The sequence below is a fragment of the Hippocampus zosterae genome, chromosome 5 (assembly GCF_025434085.1).
Source record: "Hippocampus zosterae strain Florida chromosome 5, ASM2543408v3, whole genome shotgun sequence".
Lineage (NCBI taxonomy): Eukaryota > Metazoa > Chordata > Actinopteri > Syngnathiformes > Syngnathidae > Hippocampus > Hippocampus zosterae.
This window is the reverse complement of record NC_067455.1, coordinates 17,824,797-17,837,498: the sequence shown is the minus strand read 5'-3', so window position 1 is coordinate 17,837,498 and position 12,702 is coordinate 17,824,797. Positions and strand designations below refer to the sequence as shown.

Sequence of the window (12,702 nt, the reverse complement as noted above, 5' to 3'; positions counted from 1 at the left end):
TCTCTAAAACCCAATGTGAATGGCGGCCATGGATGCCGGCAGCATACTGTAATTGCCAGGCATCAGTGGAAATCACGGCCAGTCAAGTTTGACCCTCTCCTTCGCGTGCATTGTCCACGACTGTCCAATTTTATCCATGGTGGCTTTAAATGGGTGTAACCAAAGCTTTAGCCCTCAGAAGGACAGTGCTATTAGTAAAATCTTTGAGTGCCAGCTCACGCACTACATTACCGGTACTCTATATCAGTGGTTCTTAACCTGGGTTTGATCAAACCCTCCGGGTTCGGTGAACCATGGAGGTATGCCTTAACCTCCATGGCAGACAGAGCCTCTGCCATGGAGGTTAAGGCATACCCGACTCAACATGTCAATTAGTTAGGACACGCACGGTTGGCCATTACTGGCTGGTTCATTTTGTGCACACTTAAAAAAAAAACGTATACTTATGTCTTGTAATTTTATTTAGGTTTTATTTTCAGTTTTTAATAAATGCGTTTTTACATGTTTTCAATTTGTTTAAAAAAAATCATATTTTTAATTTTTCACTAATGAAGGGTTTGGTGAATGTGCATATGAACTGGTTGGGTTCGGTACCTCTAACAAGGTTAAGAACCACTGGTCTATATAGTAAACAATAAATGAGCTTTCTATCGCTGACTGGTCTACCCTGCTGTGAAGAAAGTGGTCCATTGAGGATGTCATGAGCTTCCTGACATCATAGGCAAATCACATAAGATCACTCCTACTTAATAAGTAAACTCTCTCTCTCTCTCTCTCTCTCTTTATCTCTCTCTCTCTCTCTTTCATACCCTAATCACTGCATAGCATCCTCACTGTCACGGTTCTTGAATCTTTTCCTCTGGTGTTCCGCAAAGGAACATTCCAGTCAGTCCGTTAACCCATCAAAGAGGGGATTTGATTCACTACTGCCACAAGAGGTGAGTCCTTGCTCAGCTGCATATTCAGACTAGCTATTCAAAATAGTGTCCACCCGTTTGTCAAAACTGACCTGAATTGTGTGTGCTTTCAAGTAGATATTGAGAGTATTTGAACCTAGAGCCAGCTTCATTGCATAGAAGCTTGCTGGATTCAGTTTAATTTTACAACGTAGGAAGTTAGGAGGGAAATTAATTCAGATTAAATTGAACATCACAAATGATGCATCTTTGGTGTTCGTGAGCAGAAGCTCAAACACTGTTGTATGTTTGATTTAAAAAAATGTCCATATCGACCTGCTCTCGATTGACTAATTGACTTTTTCTTTCAATCACTACAAACTGTTTGACTAGTTTTATTTAGCCAGAAATGAAATATTCCTTTGCCTTTGCTCATGGACATTTAAATACCTTTTTTTGGACACCTTAATATTGCAGAATGTTTTTTTATTTTGTTACATGGCCAGTTAAAGTTAAAACTGTATGCACCGCCGATACTGTACTCGAAGTCCCAGAAAGCTCCGCTTTTGCTAGTGTAGCTCTGAAACATTCATGTATATCTTCTGTATCCTGTCTAAGTCATATTGTCATATTGTTATGGCCCATAATATGGAACATCATTCACAAAATATAATGGGATCATATGCATTTGCGCTCTAAATTGTGGATATCAAAAACGGCGGTTAGTTAAATGGATTGGTTGAATGTGAATTGAACAGGTGCATTTACCACTCCCCAAAATGAAAAAAGAAAACGTGTGTGGGACGTCCGTGGTTAAGTCTGCAAGTAAACTAAATTGGATAAATGTTATTTAAATTATGAGCCACAGCACAGGAGAAAATGATCCTTATCATAAAATACAAACACATGACAACCTTCATTTCTTCAACTTAGTTTGATACAAGACCTCCTCAAAATACATATTGACAGTATGCATGTACAAAATTTTGTACCACTTTCCTAGAGAGGCAATTTCCTCCTGCTCCTCTCCTCCTCATCATGGAATTAAGCAATTTTAAATCCTGTAGTGAATTAATAGTGATGAAGAACTCAATCTAAACCTCTGGGGTCACCAACCTTTTTGAGAGTGAGAGCTACTTCATGTGTACTGATTGTGTGAAGGGCTCCCAAATTGATACACGTGTGAAATAACATTTGTACCAATTACATTTAATTATATTAGAATAATAGGCTCCAGCACCCCCCGCGAGCCGAGTGAGGATCAAGCGGTTCGGAAGATGAATGAATATATTAGAATATGTTATTTAATGAATGTAATTTTCAGGCTCTGATCATCTTAAAGATGTCTCACAATGCTGCCAGTATTTGCATTTTTAAATCATAATTTGTCCTAGCAAATCACAATCCTAGCACTGGCGGGCTATTGGTGAGGTCCTCACGGGCACCATGTTGGTGATCCCTGATCTAGACAGACAGAGAGACAGACAGCGAGACGACAGACAGATAGATAGATAGATAGATAGATAGATAGATAGATAGATAGATAGATAGATAGATAGATAGATAGATAGATAGATAGATAGATAGATAGATAGATAGATAGATAGATAGATAGATAGATAGATAGATAGATAGATAGATAGATAGATAGATAGATAGATAGATAGATAGATAGATAGATAGATAGATAGATAGATAGATAGATAGATAGATAGATAGATAGATAGATAGATAGATTTCGATTTCCGGCTCCGTCCTTCCTATGTGTAGTTTGAATGTTCTCCTCGTTCCTGCGTGGGTTTTTCTCGGGGAAAGTGTTTACTCTAAATTACACTAAATTTACCAAAGTCAGCTCGAATAGCTTTATCCTCGTAACCCTCGTGAGGATATGGCAGGTCAGAAAATGGATGGACACACACACACACACGCAGACACACACACACACACACACACACACACACACACACACGTATACAGACACACACACGTGTATATACACACACACACATGTAAACACATGTGTATACAGACACACACATACACACACACACACGTGTACACACACGTGTGTATATATACACACACGTGTATACAGACACACATGCGCACACACACACACACTCACACACACAAATACAGTAACTCTAAAAATTAGTTCGTTATTTCACCACCTCCCATAACGCTCCTTTATGAGTATTTTTCCGTGTTTTGAAAATGTTTTGGCATGGTATTCCATTGTAAAGGTTATACTTAATTACGTGAGCTACCAATAAAAAAAAAAGCTGCACAACTGTCACATTAGAATGACCAGCAGGGCCAAATCAATGAATCAATGGTGGCAATTTTGAGGAAAAAAGTCCTTTTGAATACCGTGTTTGGTTTTCCATCCTAAAACAGATGGAAAAACAAAAAGAGTCCATCCTAAAACAGATTATGTAATTCACTGAGTCGTTACACTACAATGATTTAATAAATTCATTTTGAAGGTCAAATTGTTTTGTGCCTAATTCCATTAAAGTATTTCAATCAACACATTCCCCATTTTTAACCATTTTATTGCAAAAGTATTTCATGATCAAAGATGATCCTTCCACGAACATATTTAGTATTTGTAAGGGATTGCTGAAAAACCAAAAACCTGTCATTGTATTTTATGTCGGTCTGTTATATACACATACTGTATATCTTAGATCAATTGTGTTCCTCAAGAGATCTGGATCGACATTCGGCAACGAATGCGCTGTATAGTGAGAACTCATCTGCAATGAAGAAGTCTCTCAGTGCGATGTTCTTCAACCATCACACAGACAGGACATGTAAACTACACATTGGATGGCCTGAGTGGGGATTAAAATGCCACACCTCATTTGGTGAAACTGACACGTTAACCCTTTCATGCACAAATAATACTACATTGGGACTTTTTTCTCAAGTGTTTTTAGTCTTGGTTTTTTAGTCTTCAGTCATGGAAAAAAATAATGGAAGTGGATGACAACACACATAATACATCCATTGTAGTGGGCGATGCACTACTGTGACATTAACATTAATTAATATAAGAGAAAACAACATTTGAATAGCTGTCCACTCTAGTAACTGTTGTCCCCGAAAGGGTTAATGACGGGACAGTATACTCACTGGATGAGTAATATTTATATTTATGTGTTTATTTATTCAAGCAAATTTAGGAAACATATTTTTCTCATGAATGCCCTGAATAATTTGAGATCACGACAAATAAGATGTCCAAAACAGCAAGTTATGAGCACCGTCATGACTTAAAATAGCATTACGTGAGGTTTCCATTTGTTGTTGTTTCGCATAAAAAGAAAAAAAAACACTTTGAATATGCTTTTCATTGGTACATTACAATTTATTATTGGTACATCACAATTTGTTGACGCTGGAAGTGGAACCTCGCGCGTTTGATGGAGAATTTGCCCAGCTGTTCATTTCGAATACAGAAGATGAGGACTTTGATGGATTTGAAGATGAGTATTGGTCAAAAAATTTTAAAAACTCAGTTTTGGAAAATATAGGCTAGCGTGCATTCATGCTACCGCATTTTTAAAGCTTGGGTACATTTTACCATGCCAGCGTCAAATACTGTAATACAATGAGTCTTGTCTATGTGTAAAATACAGAAATAGCACCCGTAACTGACACTACGCCTCTTAATCCGATGCGCCGTATGTTTGTGAAAATATGTCTTCCCCATCATACCGAAAAAAATGCCAGGTCTAAATGTTCTGGGATATTGACAGAGTTTTTTAAATGTATTTATTTTTGACGACTTTCTTTTAGTCTTCATATATAATCCCAGTAAGTTACAACTCAAATAAAACAACCAAGATGAGCCAGCTGTACATGGGCATCTTTCACTTTTTTGGTCCAAAAAATGATATTTCTTTTTTGAGAATAACCATTGTACTGAGAAGCTCTATTTTTCCTGCACTCACTGATGATGAAGAGAAAATTAAGCTCTTTTGCAAGGGTGTCCAATTTGATTTCAAGCCAGGCTCACCGTTATGGTTGCCCTCAAGGGGCAGCTTAGAACATTGAATCATACAACATAAACGTAGAATCACAAGATCACAACAGTTTGAGTTCAGTATGTACCGTGGTTTCAACTTCACGGTTTGGTTTACATTTGTTTCTAAGAGACAAAATTCTAAGTAAACTGCAATGTTTTGTGTAAATAGGAGCAGATTTAATGATATTCGGAAATGAAGGATGCAGACAAGGACAGCAGTAACAGTTTGAATACTGTATATTATGGTCCTATAAATAATATTAATACTGTAATGGCAGTTGTTATTGATTTCTCTCCACCGGAATAGCCGAGGGCAGGCTCTTTAAATGCAGCTGGAAGTTGCATTTGCACCACACCAGTATTTTTTTTTTCCCGACACTGATTCAAATGTTTCAAATGAATGAATGAGTTTTAACATTCTGTCCAAAGCACATCAAAAGCGACGGCATCAGGTAGCCTGAGGCTGAGCTGCATCAAATTACATTCATTGCATTTGATTTTTATCACTTTATTGCTGAATAACAAGTTTGGAGTCAATTTCAAAGGCCACATAAAACGTGAATGAACAGATCCTGCCTGCAGACCTGCCGTTTGTGCTCTAATGGGTTGAGATCTGGGCACTGTCATGGTCCTTGAAGAGTCTTTCGCCTTAAAAATGTTATGATGATTTGCTTCCGATGAATCTGTCACTGAAGTGGATGATGGCATATTTTTTCTTTGACAAGGAAGGAAAAAAGCTAACACGAGTCGAGAATATTCTGAAGAACATTTTCTGCTAGTTTGGCTAGAATGCAAATCAGCATGAACGATGTGCATATACATACTGAAAATTTTAAGTCTTGTTTTGTCTCAGCTCAGCAAATGTGTTAGTAGTTTAAAATCAGGCAGCTGCCACTTCAGTCTACAGCAGAAAAAGTGTACAAATTCTAATTGTGCCTGAACTGACACTTTTGCCATGTACTGTCTCTTTCAGCCTGCAGAAAAGGCCATCTTGACTTGATTTGGATCAGAGCTCCGACAGGGATGAATGTGTCTCTCGGGTCCTCCTACAAAGAGGAGATGTTCATGGGTAACTCGACTTTGCCATCCCTCTTCAACTCCAGCCTGCTAGACAATGGCGGAACTAGCCAACCTGCAGCATGTGAGCAAGTCCACATTGCTGTGGAGGTAAGTCCCTGTTTGCAATGTTAGCGTTCGATCTAACCACGTGACATATTTTTACACATTTCCACAAGAATCTGGGAAGCAAACCAGTCCCTTAGGCACCACTTACTGTAATTGTTAACCTTAACAAAGAAAATAAAACTTCAATGACTGGTTTCTCTGCCAGCAGCATGCGACAAGTTATTGAAAGTAATAGCATGTCGTAGACACAGCAACAAAACTACACGGGTTCTTTTTCCAGGTCATGTTTACAAGGCCAATAAAAAGTGACATATCGATGTCACATATCAGGGATCAACATCTTATCTGTATTCACAAATCATAAATCCACTTGGTGCTATATTTTTTTCCAACCAACATGATCTCTCTTAGGTCTTTCTGACGCTTGGGATCATCTCCCTTTTAGAGAACATCCTGGTTATTACAGCCATAGTAAAGAACAAGAACCTTCATTTACCCATGTACTTTTTCGTCTGCAGGTAAGGGTTCAACTTCTAAGCACAAAACCGAAATATACACATACCATCATTAAGGCTACTTGCACCAACATCCAATTTCTATTATAAATCGATCATTACTTTGTTTAGGACTGGCACTGTTTTGCACACTTACAGTGCCTGTGTGTGTATTCATTAATTTAACAATATACAGTATATTATTATTATTATTATTATTATTATTATTATTATTATTATTATTATTATTATTATTATTATTATTATTATTATTATTATGGGCGTAGTGAGAATTCCACACACACATGAAAGATCTTTAAGGTCGCATGCATTGGATAGGTCAAAATGAGTCTGTGACATCGTTTGTTTGACATCTATGAAGGATTGGAAAATGATAGGATCACAATTAGGAGTTGTTGTGACAATTCAAGTAACCATGCATCCTTCCATACATACATCCATCCATTTTCCGATCCACTTATTCTCACAAGGGCCGTGGGGGGTGCTTGAGCCTATCCCAACCGTCTTCGGGCAGTAGGCGGAGGATACCCTGAACCAGTTGCCAGCCAATTGCAGGGCACACAGAGAGGAACAATCATCAGTGCTCACACTCACACCTAGGGACAATTTAGAATGTTCAATCAGCCTGCCATGCATTTTTTTGGAATGTGGGAAGAAACAGGAGTATCAAGTGAAAACCCATACAGGGGAGAACATGCAAACTCCACACAGGGAGGTCGTAGCTGGAATTGAACCCGGCACCTCTGCACTGTGAGGTCGATGCGCTAACCACTGGCCCACCGGGCCACAGTAACCATGCACTGAACTCAAATTCACATGAATTTCGTTGCAGATTGGTCACTGCTTCAAACACTAGGTGACAACAGAATGTGTCAAACCAAGCCGGGAAACAAAACGTATTTCAGTGCTTGCGTCTTCACTGCTATATAGACAGGCTGAGATGGAAAAAAGGAGTACCGGTATGTCAGACACCAAAAGAGGGTGAGACAATTGGCGGCAAAATGTTTTAGGGGGTTGAATTTTCATGCTGACATCATTTTTACATACAGACCTATCATATAAATGCCAATATTTAGCTCACCAAACTCCCTCTAAGCCGACATCCATGTTGCTGGAGGCAAAGCACACTCTGTTTGCATTAATTTCTGAACGTAGCCAATCAGAAGCTTGTGCTTCAACTGTTTACTTTCCCGTACTGCCTGATGCTCTGGACGTTAATACCTTTACTAGTACATTTGAAAAACGTTCCGAGTTTCCAAATAGTCTGAGTGAAGCCTTGCGCTCAGAGCAGATTTCCGAATGCACACGAAATGAGGGAACAGGGATTTGGGGGGCCACAAGCTTCAATGTTCAGGGAATTTCTGTAAAAAAGAATTTTCCCTCAAAGAAAATCAACATTTTCTGACTGGTCCAACTTAGAAGGAAGAAAATAGCAAGAAGAAACACAAAATAAAATGGCAAACCCACAAGTTATGGTTATAAATGAAAACCCTGTGATAGACTGAGTGCTCCAATTACCAAACTGTGAGTAACAAGGGAACACTGTATGCACCACAGTTTAAAATGTTTAAGATAAGATAAGATAAGATAAGATATCCTTTATTCGTCCCACACTGGGAAATTTACAGCCTCCAGCAGCAAGAATGTATGTAGAAAGAAGAAAGGAGAAAGAGAAAAAAACAACAACAAACATCTTTCAATTAAATACAATATGAACATGAATATGAATTTGTCGTTATTTCTGGACAACTGCAACTTTTTGACAACTCCTGATACAAATACTGGCACCGAATGAAAAAAGAGCAGGCCTGGAGAATGCTGAGCGAGATCGCTGGCATATCTGCAAAATACAGTTTTCTATTGTACTCTACTATGAATCAAGCTAGCAATAGCATTAGCCATATGTAATACACACTTATTCACTTTTTCTTTCTTGCTCTCTCTCTTTTTAGAAATTTAATTAATGAAAGAGATATAGCACACTGTCAATCTGACCAAAGTTGTTTTCAATATTTAAATTAAGCAATGTTTATTTACATAATAAAGATTACCGGTAAACCGTAAATGAGAAATCTGCCCATTCAAGATGACAGGTGTTTTTGACCAACTTTAATAGCTTGAAAAAGAGCACTCTCTACATTTCCAATCCAAATTATCTTCAAAATCCAATAAAAGGACAGCAAATATTACTAAAGATAAAATGGATACATGGATGGATGGATACATGGATAATAAAAACAGGTCTGGCACGGTCCCTTAAATTAATACCTCTGATAATCTATGAAAATGTCCTCATTATTATCTTTTTAAAGTAAGAGTAGTGTAGTTTGTGTCTCTCAAGTTATTTTGAAGAAGCTATTTTTACATAGTATTGTACATTTAGTTGTTTTGTAATTGTTGTTTATAAATTCTATGAAGCTCAGTGACACAAAAGCACACTTACACCGTGCAAACCACAGATGTGCAGAAATGAATGACTGTATTGATATTTATCTCTTTCCTTCCATGTAACATCAATGTGACCATTCTTGTCAGAAATCATTATTCATACGGTCAGTGTGTTCACAAAAATAAATATCTTTATGAGCAAAACATACAGGTTGGCGGCCGATTACCGGTTTGATGCTTACAGTGGTTTGTTTTCAAGTCAAGGTTTGAATAACACCTAATATTGGCTGTCATTAGCAATGAGCTCTTCTCTTTTTTGGGAGACATCATAGCAGGGCATGATATGATTAGCTGCGGGTCTGTTTTAAAAATAGCTAACTATTGATTCAACACTGAAACTAAATAAGAAGGATTAACATGTATTCATTTATTTATTTATTGAAACTTAACATGGTACGTTTCTTCTGTACCAAATATACAAATAGATTGTGTCAAATGGGGGGGGGGGGCTGTTTTTATTCACCAAAACCTTCAAAAAAATAATACTAATAATAAAAAGACCTGTAATTGAATTATGTGATAGTTTTGCTCATGTTTATCGTACTACCAAATTCAAAATTTGGACCCTGCTTAATTCCAAGATTAATTTTAGCAAATTTACGATTTCAGAAGATATGATATCAAACTGGTAAGCCTTTGCATTAATCAGATCACAACGTGTAGCTCTCACTTTCAAAAAGGCTGTCAACGCCTGATCTACGCTGATATTCAAAATCAAGTAGTCAAAAGAAAGGTCAGTCAAAGGAAATTTCGTATGTAAAAGAATGCCTTGAAGCTAGTGAACATGGCATAATGGAGAAAGACCCACAAAGACACAAAAAAAAAAACTTGCAGTGAAGCAAGATAAGCATGTCATTTGCGCATCGACCAGAACGGTTGCCCAAGAGATAGCATTTAATATTTTCCCTTGTGACGAGAGACTGAATGAAGGTGGTGTGATGAACATTTCAAAAGTTAAAATTTTGATTTTCCTGCATGACCGTAATACTGTACGTCTACAGGGAGAGAAATAATGTCAAAGCTAAAGTGCCCCAATGGATTTTTTAAAAAATATAATGATGATAAATTTACGAATAATTCCAGATTTTTTTTAAATGTCTACTTTGTGATTGATGAACTGATCACTTTCATAAAAGTAAATGTGAAAATAAAGAACTGTATTTGATGTTGTGGTTTTATCCTATAAAGGAAAGCATATGTCGCTTTCTAAAATAGAGCTTTTTGTCATTAATTGTATCTTCTTTCTTTTGCAGTTTGGCTGTAGCTGACATGCTCGTGAGTGTGTCCAACGCCTGGGAAACTGTCGTCATTTACATGCTCAACAACAGACAGCTGGTGGTGGAGGAGCATTTCATTCGACACATGGATAATGTTTTTGATTCCATGATCTGTATCTCTGTGGTAGCATCAATGTGCAGTCTCGTGGCCATTGCTGTGGACAGGTAATCACCATCTGAAACTTCTACTTCAACAAACAGAGGAAAATGTGAAAAATCCCGTCTCAAGTCATTCTTGTTTAATTTATGTCTTTTATAAACAGCTCTCAAGGCAAATACTTATACAAATACAAAGTTAATAAAATCATTAATGACACCACTTGAGCAGAGCGGTAGGGTAGTGGTTAAGGCAGGGGTTGGTAAACCTTTTGGCTCGGGGGGCCACATGGATTTCTAAAATTTGACAGGTGGGCCGGGTCAGCACAAGATACGGTACATATAAAAAACTGCATAGGTTGACAGTCCACACCAAACATCAACAGAACAAAAGCATTAAAGCGTGAACATACTTGAAAAAAAAATGTTTTAAATGAAAACAGTGAAACAACTTTGGTATATGCCCTACATGAATGTCCAAGTATGTTAACAACATACAGGTGTGACAACACAAGCAACAAGTGCAACAATATATTGCCCAAAAACTGTAACAGACAGTACCTGTACAGGTATATAAAAAATTATACAAAATATTACAAAGTTGTTATTTGCTACAAAATGAGACGCATAAGAGAACTGGTGGCTTTTCTTTCCTCTCACTCACTGTCTCTAACTTTACCTCGTCTCGATCACCACACTTGACAGCATTGCTCAGCTGATGTCGCACAACGAACTTTTGAAGCCAGCCTCGGGACGCTTCGAAGTCTTTGATGCTCATAGTTAGCGCTATGGAACTCGCCTCCTCTTTTATTAACGGTCCAGTTTGCGGAAAGTTTTTAACATGATAACAATCAAACCATTCTAGGAAATGTTCATTTACTCGAGCCACAAGCAATCCACTCATTTAAAATGTGTTGTTTGGTCCCCTTCATGAAGTGATTAAGAAATATTTATATATATATATATATATATATATATATATATATATATATATATATATATATATATATATATATATATATATACACACACACATATATATATTGTTTATTTATATACAAAGAAATATATGTGTATGAGTGAGTGTGAGTAACTGTGAAAGAGTAAGTTTATGTGCGTGCATTTTTTCAATGTAAAAATGATGTTGATTGTTGATAACGTATGTACAAGTTTTTGTTTTGCGGGTCGCCTGAGATAGCCTTGGCAACCCCAAGGATAAAAGTCTAGCGCCGCCACTGCATACTGGTGGAGGCCGACAGTTTCCGTGCTAAATAGTCTTATTTCCCAAATCAACAGAAACATGAACGTGATGTTTTTGTTATCTACAGATACATTACCATCTTCTATGCACTGAGGTACCACAACATCATGACAGTGAAGCGAGCTGGCTGCATCATTGGGGGAATCTGGACCTTCTGCACAGGCTGCGGGATAATCTTCATCATCTACTCCAATACCACCTCTGTCATCATCTGCCTTGTGGCGATGTTCTTCAGCATGCTGCTCATCATGGCATCCCTTTACAGCCACATGTTCATGCTGGCACGCTCGCATGTCAAGCGCATTGCTGCTCTTTCCAGTTGCAACACCATTCAACAGCGGAGAAGCATGAAGGGCGCCATCACACTGACCATTCTACTGGGGATCTTCATCGTCTGCTGGGCTCCCTTCTTCCTCCATCTCATCCTGATGATATCCTGTCCACGGAAGGTCTACTGCGTGTGCTTCATGTCCCACTTTAACGTGTACCTAATCCTCATCATGTGCAATTCTGTCATTGATCCATTGATCTATGCCTTCAGGTGTCAGGAAATGAGGAAAACTTTTAAGGAGATATTCTGTGCTCTGACTGGTAAGTGCTGAACAGCAGAAATAGAGCACCGGAGCTTTATCACAACCCGATTTAATATTCAGTGCTGGATGTTGATTTATGATACTACATTTACAAGGCCTCATAGAAAATCCAATTGTTATGTCAGACGAATTAAAACAGTACAGTTGAATGAAATTCCAATATATCAATTGATTACTCACCTGAATGAAGAGGTTTGTTTGTTTACCTAATCTATTTGTGTTTGTTTGTTTTTTTGGGGTGGAAGGCGGGTAAAAATATTGCAAAAACTATGCATGCAATGACTCTCAACTCAACTCGACTGTATTTATAGAACACTTTCAAACAGCCATCACTGCATACAAAGTGATGTACATGGAACAACTATCACATATACAACAATAAAGCAAAATGACCACTACAAGGCTGTTTAAAGAAAATCTTGTTGAGATACAATATTTCTCCCTGTTTGAGCCATGGT

At 37.7% G+C, this 12,702-nt stretch overlaps 1 protein-coding gene across 2 annotated transcripts; it reads left to right on the top strand.

The window, feature by feature from the left end:
• Positions 1 to 808: 808 nt before the first annotated feature.
• Positions 809 to 12,442, top strand: LOC127600794 (melanocortin receptor 5-like). Of its 2 annotated transcripts, none has more exons than XM_052065597.1 (5): positions 809 to 938; positions 5,910 to 6,096; positions 6,466 to 6,572; positions 10,271 to 10,459; positions 11,719 to 12,442. In XM_052065597.1, the coding sequence occupies exons 2-5, from the start codon at positions 5,953 to 5,955 to the stop codon at positions 12,251 to 12,253; spliced, it is 975 nt and encodes a 324-aa protein (XP_051921557.1). In that variant the 5' UTR covers positions 809 to 938; positions 5,910 to 5,952; the 3' UTR covers positions 12,254 to 12,442. The 2 variants fall into 2 exon arrangements, with proteins under 2 accessions (XP_051921557.1, XP_051921556.1); XM_052065596.1 differs by having other exon boundaries at positions 815 to 938; positions 5,903 to 6,096.
• The last annotated feature ends 260 nt before the right edge of the window (positions 12,443 to 12,702 follow it).